This window comes from Xiphophorus hellerii, chromosome 24, assembly GCF_003331165.1.
Source record: "Xiphophorus hellerii strain 12219 chromosome 24, Xiphophorus_hellerii-4.1, whole genome shotgun sequence".
Classification (NCBI taxonomy): Eukaryota; Metazoa; Chordata; class Actinopteri; order Cyprinodontiformes; family Poeciliidae; genus Xiphophorus; species Xiphophorus hellerii.
In genome coordinates, this window is record NC_045695.1 from 7365474 (window position 1) to 7388392 (window position 22919).

General features: G+C 38.4%; 1 protein-coding gene and 1 long non-coding RNA gene across 8 annotated transcripts in view; both read left to right on the plus strand.

Annotated features, from left to right (window-relative positions):
- LOC116716259 (uncharacterized) overlaps positions 1–16476 on the plus strand; it is a 71844-nt gene extending 55368 nt beyond the window's left edge. For 2 of the 7 annotated variants that reach the window (XR_004338426.1, XR_004338422.1), the window contains 2 exons: positions 8893–8987; positions 14379–16476. This is a non-coding gene — a long non-coding RNA (uncharacterized LOC116716259). Of the gene's footprint in view, positions 1–8892; positions 8988–9070; positions 9120–9273; positions 9317–14378 lie in introns of all 7 variants that reach the window. The other 5 variants (XR_004338425.1, XR_004338423.1, XR_004338424.1 and 2 more) reach the window with 5 other exon arrangements.
- A 2581-nt stretch (positions 16477–19057) lies between these two features.
- On the plus strand, positions 19058–21047 carry sox1b (SRY-box transcription factor 1b). Its single transcript, XM_032557191.1, has one exon. The coding sequence runs from the start codon at positions 19332–19334 to the stop codon at positions 20400–20402; it is 1071 nt and encodes a 356-aa protein (XP_032413082.1). The 5' UTR covers positions 19058–19331; the 3' UTR covers positions 20403–21047.
- Positions 21048–22919: the final 1872 nt, after the last annotated feature.

Below are 22919 nucleotides of genomic sequence, written 5' to 3' on the forward strand. Positions count from 1 at the left end.
GACAAAATAGACATTCCTTCCAGGATTCGAACCCTCATCCTTCATACTTGGTGTCTGATGCCATAACCTGTGGACCACATGATCTTCTAGCCTTTAGAAATTTCTCGTAGCGCATTTATCGTTTCTGCTGTCAATGCTGATTTTGAAAGACGCTAACAAAATAGACAGTCTTTCCAGGATTTGAACCATAATACATAAAACATTGAGCAACTTATTTGATGTGCAGAGATGGTTTTTGTGATGCCATTCATCAAAATGTAATGTTACTTGGTTTTCTCAATTGTTTACTGGGTGGTGTTTTCAGGATTGTGTAGTTTTGTGTCTTTATGATGTAAAGCACTATGAACTGTCTTGTTGCTGAAATGTGATATACAAACAATCTTGAATGATAATTAAAACTCTGAAGAGCCTTTTTGCTTGCAGAACATCTAATTAAATCAGTCAATCCAGGTGTGGTGGTGCAGGTAGTCACACCTTTAAACTGAGAGTCGTTAGTTAAACCTGTCACTCAATGAGCAGTGAAACTACCCTGAAAGTCATTCATCTGTCACTTGTTACACTAAAACTGTGAAAGATCATGTGGTCTACAGGTTAAAGCATCACACTTGAATACCCACTTTATTTACAGACCGAGATCAAGATTCGGACCCACATCTTTTGTACCTGATGGCTGAGGGCTTAACTTGTGGACCACATGACCTTCCACACTTTAGAGATTTCTCATGGCGCATTTATCTTTTCTGCTGTCAATGGTGCCATTGAAAGAGGCTGACAAAATAGACATTCTTTCCAGGATTTGAACCCTTGACCTTCATACTTGATGTCTGATGCTTTAACCTGTAGACCACATGATCTTTCACAGTTTTAGTGTAACAAGTGACAGATGAATGACTTTCAGGGTAGTTTCACTGCTCATTGAGTGACAGGTTTAACTAACGACTCTCAGTTTAAAGGTGTGACTACCTGCACCACCACACCTGGATTGACTGATTTAATTAGATGCTCTGCACACAAACAGGCTCTTCAGAGTTTTAATTATCATTCAAGATTGTTTGTACATCACATTTCAGCAACAAGACATTTCATAGTGCTTTACATCATAAAGACACAAAACTACACAATCCTGAAAACACCACCCAGTAAACAATTGAGAAAACCAGTAACATTACATTTTGATGAATCAAATAAGTTGCTCAATGTTTTATGTATTATGGTTCAAATCCTGGAAAGAATGTCTATTTTGTTAGCGTCTTTCAAAATCAGCATTGTCAGCAGAAAAGATAAATGCGCTACGAGAAATTTCTAAAGGCTGGAAGATCAAGTGGTCCACAGGTTATGGCATCAGACACCAACTATAAAGGTCAAGGGTTCAAATCCTGGAGAGAATGTCTATTTTGTCGGCCTCTTTCAGTCAATACTGATACCTGAAAAGATAAATGCGCCACGAGAAACTTCTGAAGTGTAGAAGGTCATGTGGTCCACTGGTTAAGGCATCAGACTTCAGATACTAAGGATGTGGGTTCAAATCCTGATCTTCCTCTATTAATAAAGTGGATCTTCATGATTAATTTGGGATTTTTAGATTAAAACCCACAAACTTCGTGATAATCAGTCAAAATTTAGACCAATTTCTGCTTAAATATCTTTTTTTTTTATCATTCTATTTTGTCACTCCGGGAATGCACCGATTTCAAAGTTTTTTGCTGATACTGCCGATATTCCCGTTTTTGAGTTTTTGCTTAAAAAGCAGCAAAAAAGGAAAATTGGCAGTATCAGCAAAAAACTCTGAAATCGGTGCATTTTTACTCCAGGAACGCACCGATTTCAGAGTTTTTTGCTGATACTGCCAATATTCCTTTTTTTGCTGTTTTTGCTTAAAAACCACAAAAAAGGAAAATTGGCAGTATCAGCAAAAAACTCTGAAATCGGTGCGTTCCTGGAGTAAAAAAAGATTGATAAAAAAAAACAACCTACTTAAGCAGAAATCAGGTTTTTCTTAACATAAATCCTTAATTTTGACTGATTATGATGAACTTTGTGTGTTTTAATCTAAAAATCCCATTAAACTTGAATACCCACTTTATTTACAGACCGAGATCAAGATTCGGACCCACATCTTTTGTACCTGATGGCTGAGGGCTTAACTTGTGGACCACATGACCTTCCACACTTTAGAGATTTCTCATGGCGCATTTATCTTTTCTGCTGTCAATGGTGCCATTGAAAGAGGCTGACAAAATAGACATTCTTTCCAGGATTTGAACCCTTGACCTTCATACTTGATGTCTGATGCTTTAACCTGTAGACCACATGATCTTTCACAGTTTTAGTGTAACAAGTGACAGATGAATGACTTTCAGGGTAGTTTCACTGCTCATTGAGTGACAGGTTTAACTAACGACTCTCAGTTTAAAGGTGTGACTACCTGCACCACCACACCTGGATTGACTGATTTAATTAGATGCTCTGCAAGCAAACAGGCTCTTCAGAGTTTTAATTATCATTCAAGATTGTTTGTATATCACATTTCAGCAACAAGACAGTTCATAGTGCTTTACATCATAAAGACACAAAACTACAGAATCCTGAAAACACCACCCAGTAAACAATTGAGAAAACCAGCAACATTACATTTTGATGAATCAAATAAGTTGCTCAATGTTTTATGTATTATGGTTCAAATCCTGGAAAGAATGTCTATTTTGTTAGCCTCTTTCAAAATCAGCATTGACAGCAGAAAAGATAAATGCGCTACGAGAAATTTCTAAAGGCTAGAAGATCAAGTGGTCCACAGGTTATGGCATCAGACACCAACTATGAAGGTCAAGGGTTCAAATCCTGGAGAGAATGTCTATTTTGTCAGCCTCTTTCAGTCAATACTGATACCTGAAAAGATAAATGCACCACGAGAAAATTCTAAAGTGTAGAAGGTCATGTGGTCCACTGGTTAAGGCATCAGACCTCAGATACTAAGGATGTGGGTTCAAATCCTGATCTTGGTCTTTAAAGAAAGTAGATATTCATACATAATTTGGTCTTTAATGGGATTTTTAGATTGAAACACCCAATCTTCATCATAATCAGTCAAAATTAAGGCCAATTTCTGCTTAAATATCTTTCTTTAATCATTTACTCCAGGAATGCACCGATTTCAAAGTTTTTTGCTGATACTGCCGATATTTCTTTTTTGCTGTTTTTGCTTAAAAAGTAGCAAAAAAGGAATATCGGCAGTATCAGCAAAAAACTTTGAAATCGGTGCATTCCCGGAGTGACAAAATAATGGTAAAAAAAAGATATTTGAGCAGAAATTGGCCTTATTCTTGACTGATTATCATGAAGTTTGTGAGTTTTAATCTAAAAATCCCAACTTAATTACAAAGATCCACTTTATTAACAGACCCAGATCAGGATTTGAACCCACATCCTTTGTATCTGATGTCTGATGCCTTAACCAGTGGACCACACGACCTTCTACGCTTTAGAAGTTTCTCGTGGCGCATTCATCTTTCCAGGTGTCTGAATTGACTGAAAGAGGCTGACAAAATAGACATTCTGTCCAGGATTTGAACCCTTAAGCTTCATAGTTGGTGTCTGACGCCATAACCTGTGGACCACACGACCATCTAAACTCTAGAAGTTTCTCCTGGCGCATTTATATTTTGGGGTGTCAATATTGACAAGGTAAAAACAAGTAGACAATTCAGAAAGCCTACCAGTACTTGAACTTATGACCTTCCGGTTTGAGCACTGATGACAATCCTTCCACACCACAAGGACCGTCTCCCTTTTGACATGTAGCGCATTTATCTCTATTTACAATCCTTGTTAAATCTGCTCTAATTTGCTCTTCCAGACATTGAATTTGGACTTTTTATGTTTGTATGACATATCAACTACTCTATGAGATTCTTCTCTTTCATATTGATGTTTTCTTGTATAGTGTTTGTGTTTTTATATACAATTATTGATAAAATATAGATAACTCTACTTGGAATTGAATGCTGGATCAGGTTCTTTTCACACCACTCTTTCTAAACTTTTGCTTTCTAAACAAGTTGTATTATGTAGTTTCACTCCTCGTCCATGTCTTAGTTTTTTATGTCCACCTTCAAAAGAACCATAAAGTCAGAAACTTAAACACAGAGCAAATGAATATACAAATGGAAAGTTCTTATATTGTTGTAACAATAGTGACTTTGAAAGAGGCTGACAAAATAGACATTCTTTCCAGGATTTGAAACCTTGTCCTTGATGTCTGATGCTTCTTAATCTTGAAGTAGAAACTTTCTTTTCAATAGACATTTCCAGGATGCCTTCCTATTTTAGTCTTGGTACATCTGTCGATCTTCCAACATCTTCCACAACATGAAGATCCAGGTCTTTGATGATCCATCCCCACTCCTCTGGTGTTCGGTCTCCATCTTGCTGTAGTACATTTTTACACTGACTGAGACATTGCATTTGGAGGTTGCCACAACCAGGTTTTGAACCCACCATCACAGCACTTTACTGACTATGCCAACCAATCTGCTCAACAAATGCCTGTTTGTCTCTTAAGACTGTCAGAAAACTGAAGAGAAAAAGAAAAAACTTGACAATGATTTGTAACAAATTGGACAGGTTTAGATCAGTCTGTCTCTACTTCAGTCCACCTAAAACTCTTAAGAACCTTGTTCCTACACATAAAGTTGTGTGTAAAAAGAGATTTTTTTCATGCCAGCCAGCTATGCTCCCAGCAGCCTCTCTGTTGACATAGCTTCCACAATGGGAACTAAAGCCCTCCCATTGTCAGTCTAACCCCAGGCAGAGTTACTACACTACTCTGTTGTCCAGTACAGGCCTAAAGCCTGGATCTAGAAGTCTAACAACCCCCTCCTCATGGAACCCATGCTGCATTGTTAAGCTTCATTCTGGTCCTACAATGGGACATCGCACTTTGGAAGTCATTCTCAAAAAGGAGAAGCCAATCAAAATTAAAGCCAGTTATTGTGTCTCTTTTGACACACGTTGCTGAGCTGGCCCGACCTCATTGGTCACCCTAAACCCCAGGGCTCATTCATGTTCATTCATGTCCATTATATGAACAAATTAAATAAAACCCAGGATGGAAGGGAAGCTTAGAATCAGCCTGGGTTGAGAGGAACACACTGAGGATGGATGGTACAGAGCTTTCTACATCTCTAATGGACTTATTGATCAATATTCAAACACATCAAGAAGACATGGACACCTTGTAAAAATGAGACAGGTATGTAGCTCCAGCTAATAGAGGGAGGTTCCCTCTTGCATGTTTTTCCTCATCTAATTCTCAGTTTTTTCTATTTAAACATCAAATCTGCTTCAGCTCAAAATGATTGTAATGCCCTCTCTCAATGACATCAGACATTTGGAACACACAAAAAGACGAGAAACGTCCTTCAGGTCACTGGTAAAACAAATAACATAATGTCCTAAGAAATGCTTTTCTTTTCTGTGTTTTATAACCTACCTGTGTCTTAAAAAACTCAATAGCTGCATTGATATTGACATGAAATTACATCCGGATAACATCAGAAAACATTGAGGGGCATTTAAATACAGTAGGCTAAGTACAAATGATTTGGAAAAGCATGTTTTCTTTTCTCTTACTGATTATGCATTACATTGTTGGCTTCTCATATAAAATCCCAATAAAATACAGTAGCTGTGTTTTCATTAGAAATTTGTGCAAATTTTTGTTGATATTCTGCTGATGTAGAAAACACAATTTCACAATTGTGCTGATTCCATTAAATAAGAAATGACATTAAAATCCAACAATAAGTCCACAAACATGACAGGAACAGATGTAAACAGCTACATGAAATATACTTATCAGTCATCAATGTCTTATTCAGGAGTTGGAGCGACTACATAAATTGGCATGTTTTCATTAATTACCACAATTTTATATTTAATGGAAATGCAGCTAATGTATATATTTGGTCCTTATCTTCTGTTTTTTCCTTCTAGTCACAAATATTTCAGATTATGCAACTTATTTTAATACAAAACAAGCCGACTGAATAAACTGCAAGCTTGAGGAAGCAGAGCTCAGTTTCACAAGCCAAACTCATAATCTATTTCAGTAAAATTTCTCTAAATGCTGAAAGACCATAACCTTCAAACTCACCTTTGCCAAAAAACATAGATGGAAATTCCCAGAAAATATTCTGTGAAATGACAAGAGAAAAATGGGCCTGTTATAAAAATGTTAGTCATGTTGCATTTCACCTAAAACGTGGCAGTGGCAGTATGATGGTTTGGGCCTGCTTTGCTTGCAGTACTGGACCTTAACCCCAGGATGATAATCCAAAGCATCAAGGCAAGGCTGCCTCTGAATAATACAAAAATGTAGTTTTGTAATGGTCTAGCCAAAGTCTGAACTAAAATCCAATTTAAATAAACCATAAACACACTGTTTATGTTTCATTGCTAGCCATCTGGAAATGTTGCTAGCGTTTTTTTATGCCTTAATTTTTCCAAAACACTCTGCTTTTCAGATCTGAAACATCTAAGTGTGACAAAATAGCAAAAACAGAATAAATCTCAAGTTCTTCACAGCACTCTACGTTGTCTCTTTGTTTTCTTAATCATCTCAGAAATATTGTCCCTTTCATAAACGAGCGCATGGATGCATCGCTGTCGATGGGACAGAAAGGAAGTGGAGAGAGGAATGAAAAGCGAACAAGAAAATGTGATGAAAAGGTTATGGAGAGAGGGGAGAAAAGGGCAGGTGGAAAACTGCTCTTTAGGGTCTTTGAAAGCAGCTGGTCCTGGTTTGAAGCTTGACCCCATTTAGGACGGGCGAGAGACATCGAGACAAACTGTGGGAGAGAGAGAGTGAGCGTGCGACAGACCCTTCAGCCCCGCTCTTAAAGGCCCTCCACAGGAAGTCCTCATTCTTCCTGGAGCAGACACCCCCCACCAACAGCTGCGAAAAAGCCCTCATTTAGGCTGAGTGGAAGGGGAAGACAGAGAAAGAGTGGACCCCCATCCTCCACCTAGGGGGGCCCTCGTATCAAAACTTCCCCTCAGCAGGCAAGACAGAAATGTCAGCAAGAAGGAAGGCTTTAGAGTCTTTTATCATTTCATTTGCTTATTGATTTGTGTGTGTGCTTGTTAGAGACCAATTTGACCTTTACAGGAATTTCCAGCTTGAAACAAAAATTCTTCGATTTATTCTTTGGAGGAAAATCCTCTATAATACCAACTGAACAAAACGTCAAGGCATTTTAGCTGTAAATAAGTAGAGTGAAAATTTAGGAAAGACCAGAAAGACTCCAGCTTGTGTTTCTTTGCTTCAGCTGACTGAACATTTTGGTCCACAGAACAATTTTCAGATGTGTCAGTAAAAGTTAGCCGTTGTAATGTTTGTGTTAAATGGGATTAGCTGTTCTTGGCCAGTGGCACCAGCTACACACACAGAGGTGTCTGCTTAGCAAGCCTAAAACTATGAAAAACAAGCATAAAGGTAAGATTATTGTGTCACTAGAACCATCTGTACATTGTTTTGTTAAAACACAAGCGAAAATCTAAAGAAGAGGATTAGGGTTACTTGAAAAAAGTTAGGACTCTAATCTCAAAATTTTGACCTTTTTCTCAGAAATCTAATTCTGTGTGAATCTATGTCAAAGTCTAAAAAAACAAAACATTCTTGCATGTATGTCAGTTACCTTTACCCTTTGAAATGTGATGTGCTCAGTTCAGTTTTACAATGAGGTCGCTGATCCCTCATCAGTTGCACTTGTTAGCTATATAATAATTTGTTTTTTCTGAGAAATAACCTGAAACCAGTCTGTTGGTCCTCTGCTTAAGTTAACTGTACAAAGCCCTCAACAATTTCCCTTCCACTTCACAATTATACATCATGTGTTGGTTTATCACATTAAATCCCAATGAAATACATCATAGTTTGTATCTGTAGTTTGAAAAATTGTTTTAAAAGTTTTACTTTTGCACTGAAATTGGATTCAATTGTCCATAAAACTGTTCGTAGTCAGTTTTAACACCACAGGAAACTGTCCCTGGTGGAGTTTCTGTACTACCAGTCACAGAGGACCTTACCATTTCCAATTAGCCTCATTTAATTTGTCATAGTTGAGAAGAATCAGTCAGGACTACTCTTTAGTTTCAATGATTCATAACCCCTTGTCATACTGTTGTCGGGGTTTCATGTCTAATATTTCCTAACCTGTCGAAGAAGCTGACCCTTCATTGATGCCAATTTCCTTCTCTTAGCTTCAAGCATCGTTTGACGGTTGTTGGCAGATAATCTGAGAAAAGAGAAACAAGAAAAATATACATTTTTATTGTTTATTTAATACAAATAATGTTGCAGCTTCCCACATACTGTATGTTGATTTAGCAATGTGATTTCCACTTTCCTTTTCCTTAAAGTGGCTAAAGACGGAGACTAAATTCATGAAAATGGAAGAAAATGTGTGGAAATAATAAGATGGATAGTGGGATAGTAGTCAATAGATTGAACTTTCATGGAATCAACATTACATTATCTTTATAAAATCTTTATCAATTTTGAAAAAAAATCTAATTACTAAAATGGTTATTTGACAAATTAATTTCAATAGATTCTTTCAAAATGGTACAATGTTGCCAACAGGCAACAATTAGACAAGAAAACATAATTTTGCTTTTATGTTTAATATGGTATATACTGTGACCTGTGAAAATATAAAGGTTATTGAACAAAAACGGTTTTTCACGAATTCTTTTTTTCAAGCAATATCTCTGTAGTTTGGAGATCATTTAAACTACTTGCAGTTTAAACTTGACCTAAACAACTGATTGCGTTTTAACGTTTTGAAAACTGAGCCCATTGCTATCAATCAGCTATGTGTGTGTTTGCATTAGACCGACAGGTTGGACTGATACAGATCGCTTTGATGTGTTCATGGTGTGTTTGCGCTGGCCTGGACCGACCGCTCTCTGAGGGACTATCATTGCTGGTAATCCACTTCATGGTCCACTAATCTGTTTTCACCAGGGTTGCTCCCCACCCAGTTCTCTTTCTCTCTTTTTCTTCTTCTAGCCACTCCTCAGCAGGGTTCCTCCCTCTCTGCTCACCTTGCTCTTTAAAGGTCACATCTTTATTCTTCTCCCTTTCCTCTTCCTACCTCCTCTCTCTAATAACACTAATCTTATTACACAAAGAATCAAAGCTTCCAGGTTTATCTTCTGTCCATTTGGAAATCAAACTCATAACAACAGCTTAAGGTTATTTTTCCTGTTCAGCTGCTATATCAATGCTCTGATGTAAACCTGTCGTCATCCTCAGGTATATTCTGAATTTCAATACTGCATCAATGTGCATGGAGCAGGTTTGCAGTGCTATGCATAACGAATCTCCACTAGCAATAGTTGTCATCCAGCATATTTATTATTTTTATTATTTTTTAATTTTCAAAAAAAGACACCATGGTGTTGAAGAAAGTTTGAGAAGCTTTCTTCTCAAACTTTAAAGTAGCTCAGTTCAGCAACTGCAAGTCGTTCTAAAGAGTTTCTGCAATCTGGACAAAGTAGCAACATTTACGATGGAAAGATTCTTCTTTTTCGTTTCATCCATCCCTCTCCTCATCCTTCAGCATGCTTCGTTTCTCACCACTAACAAACAGCATCAGATTTCTGCCCAGTTCCTATACACACACAAACACCAGAACACGTGGTCTAATCATATTCCTTCCTATCTAGAAGCAATCAGTGATAATGTTGGCTGCTCCCGAGCGCCGCAGCAAAACTGGCAGAGAGGAGGACACACAAGCTCTAATTAAATTAAATGTGTGTGTGCAGCAGTGGTAGCAGGGAGGAGCACAGATTAAATGTAGCTGTAGCATCATCAGTGTTTGACCTGCGTGTAACAGATGGAGCAGCGATTAGAAATAAAGATTTGAGTGCTAAAGGTCAGAACTGCTTCGTTAAGAGTGATATCTTTAAGTGTCACATTCTTAGAAAGGAAAACAAATTTAGCTCTTGCACAAATACCAAGTCAGATGGGTTTTTTGTTTATTAAATCTGCAACCTTTCTATAATTTCATGCTGTATATAAAATTATAGAAATTATCATATACAGCATGAAATTCTATAATTTCATGCTGTATATGACATTATAGAAAGGTTCTCTACCATGCAATGTTTGGCAAATATATGGTCACTAGTGTTATTACAAACACAACTTTATATTTACGCAGGAGTTCAAGCAGTACTTTTATTCAATTAATAAAACCAATGGCATGCAGAGTAAATGTTGCATTCCTCTCTGAAAATCTGTGTAAAGTTGTGTCATTCCAGAAATTGCTAATTAATATAGAATAGCATAGTTTGATTAAAAAGTTGATTAGAAAAGGGGGGAAAAAACTTTAAAAAGTACAAAAAATGACAGTCTGCTTCACTGAAATCATCTTAAATGTTGTAAAAATGGAAGCCAAAACCAGAGAAATGTGTGGCTTTTCTTTATGTTTAAAAGAAATCATCAAAGTACCGTTTCAGATTATTAAAGAACAGCTTAAATGGAAAGACTTAGCCAATCAGCTTCATGGTGATGAAAAAAGTATCATCATGAAAAACGTTTGACAGGCTCTAAAAAACCTGTCAATACTGTAAAAATTAGAAGATGGCTATTAGTCCCTGGGTTTGAAAAACTCTACATGTTCAGAAGAAGTTATAGTTTAGTTAAGATCATATTACCTGGCCTAAAGAGAAATAGTGCACCAATCCACTCAACACCTCATTTTTGGGTCTAGATAAGGAAACCACAACAAAACCAGGACAGAATTCAAGCATGGAGACTGAGGTATCACACATAAAAACCTTCTGTTTGAGGAAGAAATATCACTGAGACTATGACCACTAAGCAAGCAGCATCTTGATTCCAGTGCAAAACATCATCCTGATCCCAGGACCTGAATCCAATGGAAAACCTCACAGAAGTTGCACTCAAAGATCTCTGAGGCTAAACCAGGACATGCAGATGAGTGGTTTCATGTAGTCTAGTTGCCAGAGCAACCAGAGTAAACTTATAAATGGTTATGTACTTAAATATAAGATCAGCGATTCACAAGATAGCCAAATGTTCAAGTATTTATATGTTTATAAGGAAATGCTTTTGCTATTTGTTTTAGCTCATTTGAAGTAGAGTGAGATAAAATAGATATTTTTATGTGACAGTGTGGTTTATTTCCTTACAATCTGTGGTAGTCAGAAAAAACTCCACTGTAAGGATCCTGAGTTTTAGTCACTTTCTTAAACTAAAAGTAGTTTTAGGATCTACCAAAAGATTTATTGTCTGGCAACAGACTGATTATGGGGTTGGGTGGCATGACCCCCAAAATAGATCACAATAAATAAAAGAAAATAAAAAAAATGGAAGTGCTATTCATAACAATTTAGGGAAAATTAGTGTTTAGTTATTGTTTAAATTCAGTATCTGAGGGCTAAATATCTGTGGCCTAGTAGAATTTGGTAAAAAGAAAATATATACATATTTAATGATAAAGATCTATAATTCTTGTTTCAAAAATCATTCTTGCATAAACTGCTGTGCCAGTTTTGAGATCGGGGTAATGTTAAGAAACATACAAGTTCATTTTGGTCTTGGCTACTCCCTGATTAGCTGTTAGCTTCCTCTTCTGCAGCAAACTAATCTGGATTTATACTAAATGAAAACAACAAGAGAGTTATCTGCTGCAAGTTGTAACCCTTTGATAGAACCGTACTTGAAAATGATTTAAACAATCCCTTTAGGAAGCACATTATCTAAAAAGAAAAAGAAACAACAAATACCTCCCAGCATCTGGGTAGAAAAAAGCCATCTAAACACCCCACAGGTTGTAATGATGGTGATTTGTCCAGCAAGAAAACTATAATGTATTTTCTCCATAAGAAACAGTTTTGGAGCTTCGGTGTAAGCAAAGATTTCTGAGTGCAGCCTCAAATGTCTGACAGACATGCAAAACCCATTAACAAGTCTTCTTACCACAATCCGAGCCATTCATTAGGCATCAATCAAAGGAGGATATGTGATGATTAAATGAGGAGTGCTAATGCTTTGTAGCAGTTGTACACCAGGCCATTTTGGTCTGACACCTGAAATAGCGTAAAATAGATAGAAGGAGGATGTCAGTCTCTGTGTTGATGGCTGGAGCAGGTCGGTGCCAACTGGCTAATTTATTAATAAAAACATCAAAGAGGTCGACTTACAATTTTCTAAGTTGCATCTCAATTGATTAGACTTAGACTAATTAGTCAACTGATTTCTGTTTCAGTTTTAAAGGGTAAACCTCATGCAGATTAATTTCACATGGAGCTTCTCAGAAAATTGAAACGTATGTTCACGTTGCTTTAATAATAACTGCGTACAACATTTGAACCACTGCCCATACTGTATGCTACACCCTACGGTAAAAAAAAAAAGAAAAAGAAAAACATTGTCCTCATTGTGTGGCTGTCAAATAAAAAAGGTCTTAGCAGATGTTTGATTCAGCTATGCTGTCTCTGTCTTGTTAGCTCTTATGCCAAGAAACCCTCAGTAACCCAGGAACCCAGTGTTGAATCAATTTAACTGTTTTTCTAAACCTTTTAACATGTCAGAGCTCACGGTTGCATATTCATACTGTGTGCTTTCCTGTTTGCCTATATCTGCTCTGTCAGTGCTGTGGAGCTGCAGTGGAGCTGACAGCTTGCTGTGACAGAGAGCCTAAAACCAACAAAGTGTCAGCTGCTGCACAGGAGAAATGCCGTTGATTGGATTAGGCCCCTGTGTGTTCTCAGACCTAATGGAGCGAGTTCCAGAGACCGTCCAACACAGATCTATTTTTAATTAGAAATTAGACACAAAAACAAGGGAACTTTCTGAAAGGTGCTGAAAACAAAAACCTTTCATCTTTATAATTAATACATATTAAAACTATTTGCTACCAAAAAAATAAAATGCAAAACTTTCCACATAGGTAAAGTTTTGCTGTGGACTCATCAAAAATATTCCTGCAACTTCCAAAAGAGACTTGGTATGACATTATGCAGTCATATTCACTAAATTGGAATATCATTAAAAAGCCAATCTATTTCAGTAGCTCATTTCAATAAGTGAAATGCATTATACAAATTAATTAAATGCAGACTGATGTTTCAACTGAAACACCTCAGTGCAATGCTACTTGACACACAATTGGCTCATGTTTGGAAAGCAAACAATCCAGGAGCGCTTCTTGTTTTCTTTGGAGCTGATTGGCTGAACCCACAAGATAAGGAACACCATGGATGTTAACTTATGTGGTAGTGGTAAGAGAGTTTCAACTGTGCATATTGATGAATATTAAGGTATACTTGGTTTTTGGAACTGTTAAAATAGTTATAAGTGCTTTTAGAGGAGCTCTGAAGTATTCATATGACTGCATAATGTCAGATCAATAGGCAGATGGACGGACGGATGGACAAGGTGCTACTGTTTGGTCACAGAATACATTCAGTGCTCAAGTGGAGGCATTGGAAATTAAACTCAGCTTTCAAATTGATTTGGATAGTTTTTTCTTAAGTTGAAACAAAAGAAAAATATCCATCCATCCATTTTCTGTATACTTTTGTCCCTAATGGGTCGGGAGGGCTGCTGGTGCTAATCTCCAGGGAACGTTTCTGGCAACCTGTACACCCTGGACGGGTCGCTAATCTGTCGCAGGGCAACAAAAGAAACATATAAGGGAGCAAATACTTTTTCCCAGTATTGTACACCTAGTTATAAACCTGACCAATGAGATATCAGATACCTGCAGTACAAGCAAACTAATAAATAGCCACGCCACACAGTGACCCAGCAACACAATAAACAAGTCTGATAACATTCATGGAAAATCACAAATACATTAAGTGAATCAGATATCACCATAGTCACGATCCGTTCATGTTGCATTTTGTAGAATAATTTACTAAAATATTTTTGATGGGCTTCAGTAGCTTAATGGATCCAGTATGAGGATTAGCACAGATGTTTAAAACACTTTAAAACAGTGAAATGCATAATTTGAACTTAGAAAACATCACAGCAGTAATCTCCAACTCTGCACATCTTTAACAGAGCGCTGTGCAAAGGTGAGCTGCTATAGATCTCTTAACAGAGGATGTTTACTGTTGCAATCAACTCCATCATTTACTCCTTTAGACATTTACCAACTCTGAGGTTGGAAAATGTTTTCAATCATTTGCTGCCTCAATTTTTTCCTCTTGCTCCCATTTCTTTCCTTTTATGCTCAAAAATGTTCTCATATCCTCCATTAACAGTTTAAAGTGTGCAACTTACAGATAAAAATAATGTAACAATAGTCTTGATTTGTATGTTTTGTCTGTTGCAGATTTTAACTCTTACTGACTGAAGGAGGATATGGATTCTTCAAGAGAAAACTAATGTGATCCTCAATAGTCGGGATCCCAGGAGAAAACAGGAACACACAGAATGGATCAACTCAAGATTAACATGGACTGATCTTCGAACTTTTACCAACCAAATACATGTTTGTGGAAAAAAAAGAAAGCATGTTCTTCAATAATAAACTAAGAACCTTCTGTCCTTTAATAACTTAAAATTTAGTAAGCTTAAATGTACATTTGTTGAAAGAATTAAAAAGACATTGTTTAACCTGTTTATTATTATCAGGACAGGTAAGTTAATACATTACCATCAATGCTCCTTTTTACCCAACAGACTCCAAAATATGTTCAAAAATTAATTTAATATCTTATTTATTTTTGTTAAAACTAGGTCTGTGATTCCTACATCAGAAAAGCTTTATATTTACCATAAAGCCATCTAAACTATTATATGTGTTTGCTGTTTTCACTTTAATGGAATTTGACAAACATAGAGAGTAGAGAGCTGATAAATTATTAGTTTATATTCAATACAATAAGTAGAGAACCATTTCAAAGAGTAACAGGAGTTTAACAAGGTGACATTAGATGGTTAAATTGTCTGGATATTTGTTCTGGTTATAGCTTGCAGTTCGCTGCTTCACAGTTCTGATGCTGGGAGTTTGGTAACTCTGGTTTTGAAATATTGTGATCAGAAACATCACAAAAGAGTCAAATTACTCTGTTTTTAAATTGAGTTGAAACTGTATTTGAATTTTCTGCTAGTTAACTGAATCAATCTGCTACGTGCCTCTGGCATTTTAAAGTGACTTGGGAGAATATTTTAGAGGGCTTAAACTCAAAACCTTTTCAAATCTTGATGCTGAGAACTAGTTAATGTGAAATCATCGTCACCAAACCAGATTCATTTTCTAGATCAAAGATAGAAAAGTGTTCATGAGCAGGATACTTTACTGAGATAAACTCACTTCAAACTATTCATTTGGACTAATTCCTCTGTGTGTGTTTGGCAAATAACTGTTGTTAATCTCCATTTATATGTTTAACTTTCAACCAAACAAGATCTTATTAACACAGTCCTCTAATGTTTAGTGGAAAAGTGCTGCTGCTGGCTTTCATAATCACTTTCAGTCATAATCCGCCAGCAGCCAGAAATGACAGAAAGTGATAGGCAGGAGCTAAAACAGGAATATAACAGAGCTAGAGCCTGTCACAGTGGTGTCCCTTTTTCTGTTCAGGAGTTGCACAAAGCCGTCAGCTCTGAAAGGTCAACCTGCTCTAGACCGCACTGTAAATGAAGCAACCAAAGTGGCCCTGGCATCCCAGATGAAGTTGATTCTCTTCATCAGCTGTCAATTGATTCTCCTACTAAATACCTCAACACTGAACACCAGAGGTAATTTAATAAAGCTTTTGACAAACTGCCTCTCCTTCCTGGATCAATACAAAAATAAATACTACATTAGTAAATAGAGCAATGCATTGTTACTGACAAGATATAATTATTTGGTCAATGTAAAATATTTCTGTCCATTTCCTGACCTGATCTGTCTGCCTCCCAGACACGTGTGGTATCCGACTCTTTCAGAGCAATCACACAATGGAGTCCTCTTAACGAGCAACGCAGCAGCTAAGGAGGAAAGTCCTCACCATGCCAACATGGCTCACCGGCCTGCTGAGAGCCGAGCAGCACCTGACAGATGCCACTTTGTGGGCAAAATCCCAGAGGGCTCCAAAGAGCCGGTACAGGACTGAAGCCAAGGGAGCAGGAGACTGGAATACCAAAACACGTTACAGTCATATATATAAATATGATTGCTGAAATTCATTTAACTATCCACACTTAAAGCTGCAGTAGTAAAGCAAATGTTTTTTACATATTTGTTGTTAAGAGACAGATAATCTTTTAAAAGATCAACTTCCTCCACCTGCTCCCAGAGCAATTATTGCTGTCTCAAGAAATGCACCACTCCTGACCAAAAACACCCAATCAGAGCAGAAGGAAGGTCTTAGTGCTGTCAATCAGTCTTGTGTACTTGCTGCTAAATGTGCTAATGGCAGAGAAACAATTTACCATTAAAGGGAAAGTTTTTCCATCATCATCAGAGGCTATGCTAACTAGCCTGAGCATTCACAACAGGATCTGCTATCAAGAAGACACTGTAGCATAGCATAGAGCAAGAGAGCGGCGCTACATGGAGGATGACTAACAGCGCTAAGACACTCCCCCTGGCTCTGATTGGTCATTTCTAGTTGTAACTGGGAGAAGGCAGAGCAGCTCAATTTGTTTTACAGATTATCAGTCTCCTGCCATAGTGACAGTTTCAACAAATATGTAAAAAAATATTGTTTTATAAAGGTCACACCCTGCAGTTTTAAACCTATATAATTAAGAAATCACTTAAATATCACTTGCCAAGCAACATAAAGTTGGCCAAAAGATTGCATGTTATTCTGCTGTTATCTTCAACAAATTCAAGTACAGATAAGAAACTGATTATGGCTTATAAATCCATTTTAAAGGCTCATCCAAAAATGGAGAAAATATAGAACAATGACAATCCTTCCCTAGAGAGGTCGGTTGACAAAGTTACTCAAAAAACTCAACAATGACAAAGTCAGGAGGTCAAGAAACAACCCAGTGCAACATCTAAAGCTCATTATGGAGAGAAAAACTTTAACACTAATAGGAGAAAATTTGACTTTTTGTCATGTATGTTTCAACATTTAGAAACAAAACATAACAGTTTGATAGTTTAACGCTGCTTTGTGGCTTCAAGACCTGGGAAGCTCATTATAAACGATGGAATCATTTATTCTGCTCTCTACAAGAAATCCAAGACGCAGAATGTCTGGCATTCAGTTTGTGACCGTAATCTCAAATGTTATGCAACAGTACAATGATCTAAAACACGGTGCTAAGTCCACCTCTCACTGGATGACAAAAAATGTTTTGGAGAGGCCTAGTCAAAGGCTGGAACTTAAATTTGACCTTTAATTAGCTATTGATGCTCAAAATCACAATGTGGTTGAATTAAAAATAATTCTGCAAGAAAAACAGATCAAAATATCTATACAGGGACGTTAAAAACTCTTTGGTAGTTTTTACCTCCAAGGTTTAGAGTGCAATCACTTTTCATCAGAGAGAAAATCATCATTTGAAATTTGCTTTTTATATTTAACCAGGTTATCTTTGTCTGGTAAGAACATTTTTCATTTAAAATGTTTAAATGTGACAAAAAACACAAATCAAAAAAATCTATAAGGGATTGTATACTTTTTAAAAAAGTATTTTATATATTACTCATAATGTTTTGCATGTTTAATAGATGCTTATATGTAAAATAAAACAAAAGAAAAACTTTTCAAGGTTGATAATTTCAAACATTCATCTTCTCAGTTCCTGTAGCTTACATTAAGACACATTTGAAAAACATTGAGTTACAGATATTTTGAATGGCCTTTCTTTCAATTTTATTTAATTAAGGTTTTTATTTTTACTATAAATTTGAAGTTATATATTTACAAGAAGAGTACAACATTTTGGTGAAATTGAATTTTAACTATTGTGGGAGATGAGAACTATATTAAATAAAAGACAATACAATCATCTGACATTCTTAAAGTGGTGTTTTGTGGGTCATGACAGACTAAATGATCTCTTTCAGCATTTATCTTTGTGATGAAACCCAAGCATGGAGGGTAATCCTGGGCCTGCTGCAGGCCTGCCTGGTTCGGCTCCTCAAGCAGCATTCTGCCTCATTAATTGATTAAAACCATTAAAAGACTGCGACATGTCCAACATTTATTATAGGATTACTGTAGGCTTTTTTTTTTCTACCCCCCTCCTTTTTTTTTTCCAGCAGTCCTGAAACAAACAAAAGATGTGCTTTGAATGGCACGTGCTCCAAGCGTCACTCACCTGTTTCCTAGCAACGAGAACAACAAAAAAAGCACCTGTGGCTCTGAATAGACGGCTCTGTAACCCTAATTTAGACAAAGAAGGGTTTGGTGAGCTACTTAAATTAAGTAAAATTTATTATAATAAACTGCATATCAAACACGTGAAAAAGCCTGTTTAGTGTGTTTTTTAATAAGCTTTAAATGTGGTTTTAACAAATAAATAAATATAGTATTAATAAAATAATAAATAAATAGTAAAATAAAAAAATGAAAAAGAAACTCATACGCAGGGTCAGCTACAGGGTCTTCCAGGATACAAGCAGAATATATATAGTAGTTTTTCAAATGAATATATTAATCCCCATTTTCACTATATATTTACTATCAAGAAGGGATAAGCGCCCACTCATATCTGTATATTCCATGCGTAAAGCTAAAAAATAAAAGTCGTTTTGACAATAAATTGTTTTGACTGAAACTGTATTAATAATTTAACTTTCAGTTGATTTTGTTCTACCTGAATTTTATTTATTTCCATAGTTTAATTTTGCTGTATTGTCATTTTTTTTTCTTTTTTGTGAGTTGAAATAATAAAAATGATCCATTAAATCGCTCAGTCCTCCTGACTCATTTTTGTACCCGCGTAACTCGCGCTCGTATCGTGTTTTTTCTAGCTACACGCGCAAAAGCGATGACAGAGGGAGTAATTTTTAGGTCTCGCGCTCCGACGTCACCAGAACCTCGAGCCCCTTGCATGCAAATCACGTCTGCGCTCGCGCCTCTCCATTGGCCGCCTTGCGCTCATTTAGCTGCTGTCAGAGCGCGCGGCCCGGGCACGCACCGGTAACTTTTCCCAGTAAGGCTCAGCTTCAACCAAAGTCCGCTCCAACAAGTCCTTCCCATTCCACGGATGACACGGAGGAGGAAGACGCTGCAGTTTCAGCTCTGAGTGGATTTCAGTCACTTCTTCCCTCCGTGTTTTTGGAGGCTGAATGTTTCTGTCTGTCTGACTCTGTCCCACAAAGACGAGGTGAATGTACAGCATCATGATGGAGACGGACTTGCATTCCCCCGTGGTGCCCCAGACCAACCCATCCAACCCGGGGGGACATGCGGGAGGAGGAGGCGGGGGGCCCGCAGGGAAGGTCCCCCAGGAGAGGATCAAGAGACCCATGAACGCCTTCATGGTGTGGTCCCGGGGCCAGCGGAGGAAAATGGCACAGGAGAACCCCAAGATGCACAACTCGGAGATCAGCAAGCGGCTGGGCGCGGAGTGGAAGGTGATGACCGAGGCGGAGAAGAGACCCTTCATCGACGAGGCCAAGCGGCTCCGGGCCATGCACATGAAGGAACACCCGGACTACAAGTACCGCCCGCGGAGGAAGACCAAGACTCTACTCAAGAAGGACAAGTACTCACTTGCCGGCGGACTCCTCGGTTCATCGCCGGGTGTGGGGATGGGCGGCGGGCAGCGACTGGAGAGCCCCGGTGCGGGACATGTGGGGGCCAGTGCGGGCTACGCCTCGCATGTGAACGGCTGGGCGAACGGGACGTACTCGGGTCAGGTGGCGGCCGCAGCGGCGGCGGCTCACGCCATGATGCAGGAGGCGCAGCTGGCGTACACCCAACACCCAGGCAGCGGGGCTCACCCGCACCATCACCCGCACCACCACCACCACCACCCGCATCACCACCCGCACAACCCGCAGCCGGTGCACAGGTATGACATGAGCGCTTTGTCTTACAGCCCGATCTCGAACTCTCAGAGCTACATGAGCGCCTCTCCGCCGGGCTACGGCGGCATCACCGGCTACACCCACCAGCACCAGAGCTCCGGGGTCTCCCCCGTGTCCGGGGCCATCGGAGGGACTCTGGGTTCGCTCGTGAAATCGGAGCCGAGCGTCAGCCCGCCCGTTTCCACGGCGCGCGCACCGCCGCCGTGCCCCACGGGAGACCTGCGGGACATGATCAGCATGTATCTGCCCACTGGCGAGGCGGCGGGCGGCGACTCCGTTCAAAGCAGACTGCATGTGCTGCACCCGCAGCACTACCAGAGCGGGGGCTCCGCTGCGGTGAACGGGACGGTTCCCCTCACGCACATTTGAAACGTCCATATGAACTGTAAGCACTGCGAACACAACCAAATATTTCCACTCCACATGCGGGCTCCAGCTGCTGGTGGACTGTAAATTATAGGCGGCTGCAGTCATAATAATGCAATCACTTTGAACTTTTTATTATTATTATTTTTTAAATAATAATTGTTATTTAAAAAAAAAAAAAAGATGGATCTTTTTGTCCGAAAGCGCCTCAGATTCACTGTCGCTTGCCAACTTGTGACACCGTTTAAATTATAATCCGTACAGGCTGGTGCAATTTGAAGCTTATTTTATTCTCCGACATTTCGGCGGAATTACAGACACCAGCCGAGTGTTTGAGGATGTTTTAAAGAGGGAAGCGTATAATAAATGCAGAGCGGTGTGGAGAAAGAAAGAAAAAAAGTTTCAGGCTGCCGTTTAAATTGATTTCCAGTTTTGATGCTTGTAAACATGTGAGTCGGTGTAATTTGAATTTGTTCCTGTTGTTGTAAAATCTTGTAAATTGTGAATAAATAGGCCTACTGAAAACGCTTTTATGCAACTGTATACATAATTTACACAAAGGCAAATCTAAATTTTTGCAGCTGAAGCCGGAGCAGCGCTGACTTTAATAAATTTTCCAAGATTTCTTTGTCTCTTGGAGAAACGTTACACTTTGTGTTTTAATTTTTTAAATCACTTTCATTTTAAAAGAAACCGCATTTATAACCTGAAGCACCAATTTATTTTTATTTTGTAAACCATGAGTCAATTCACCAGAATCGGGAATAAATCAGGAGTTGTTACATAAAATTATTAAGATAAATATTTTTTGCACAGCAGGCCTAAAATAATATGCTGTAAAATCGTCTTACTTAAAAATGATAAACAACTGGTTTAATGTTTTTTGTTGTTGTTGAAGAAACGCCAATGTACTTTATTATTCAGTTGAACATTTTGACAAAAATAATTTATTTTATGTTTAGGTGGCTCTGCCTAAAATTGATCTTTTTGTGTTTATTTCCTTTTCTCCAGTTGTGAAATTGTATTATAAAAACTTAGCACAGCACACAGGGCGCTACGTTTTGTGATTCTGGTATTTTTCCTATTGTTTTAGTAAATATCACTTATTTTGCAGACTCTTTTGTAGATTTAAAATGTGAAAAATCGCCAATGTGATGCATTTAATTGAAATATTTGCCATTTTGATTTTAGCCTTGCTTCAATATTTTAAATTGCTATTTATATATTAACTACTTTTTATTTTAACAGGAACATTTCCAATAATAATTGATTTCACATTATTTTGTTAGCATCATCATGTGCAGGAGTCTTGAACTAACTCTGCACTCACACCCGTTTGTTTAATTTCCCCTTTAGGCCAAAAGTATCATTGTTTGTCTACCTGCCTGCAGGATTGTGACCTCAGCAGTCCAAATCTCAAACAAAAGCCAATCCGATCACAGCATCCCGCGGTTGGTTCACTTGTATTTTTCAGCTGGGCTCACCTCAAACTTATTACCACCTGTGTTTCTCAAATCTCCCCCCCGCCTCCCTGACCTCCAGCATCAAGCGCTTTGCAACTGTGTGTCTAATTGCCACGGCTGTTAAATGATTTCCTTCTTTAAATTTGATGGCTGAATCAGCAGAGGCCCCCGGGCCAGAGAGAGGGGGCATGAATGGGAGGAGGAGGCGAGGAGAGGAGGGGGTTTTTGTGTTGGAGGAGAATGGGGATTAGTCTTGGTGTAAGCCGGGCCGACCGCAGGGTCACGGCTGACAAAAAGGCCGGCCAACAACACCCCTGGTTCTATCAGCCTAATTCCCTCTCGGGCCTGAACCTGAAAACAAGAGGGGCAGCGAGGACGCAACCCAGTCCAGTCAAGCTGGGAAGTCCTCCAGAATAAATTGAAGATATTTCACTAATTATTTTAAGAATTCAAGGGAAAAAAGAGCAATAACTTGCAACTAACACACTAAAATACTTGAGCAAACACAAGCCCTGAAAACATTTAAGAATCTTTTAATTGAAAAGATTCAATTTAAAATCATCTGAGAAAATGTGGCCAAAAAACATCGGATTCCTTCACTAAATCACTTTCACTCATCAGCTTTGGTTGTTTTAATATTACATAATCATGAAAAAAGTAATTTTTTAGTGATTTAATGACATCTGTAACGTATAACGTTACATAAAACAAAAAAGAAATTACAAACAGGTTTAGGTCAGGTTAGTTTGCGGGTCAACCCAGAACCCTGATGCCACGCTCCTCAAAGCAGGTGTTGCTATTTTTAGCAGCGTTGGCAGCAGCAAGTCCTGCTGGAAAATGAAACCAGCGTTTCCACAGAGCTTGTCATCTGAAGGAAGCAGCAGGTGCTATAAAGTTTCATGGCAGAGTTCGGCTCTGACTTTGGTTTTGATAAAACGCAGTGGACCAGCAGCAAATCCCCACATTCCCAGTGACTGTGGAAACGTTTCACTGGACCTCCTGCAGTGTGGATTCTGAGCCTCTGAACTCTTCCTTCAGACCCTGAGACCTGAATTTG

Bases quoted from the DNA above. Each gene is read 5' to 3' on its own strand.
- sox1b (XM_032557191.1), top strand. From the start codon at position 19,332: ATGTACAGCATCATGATGGAGACGGACTTGCATTCCCCCGTGGTGCCC.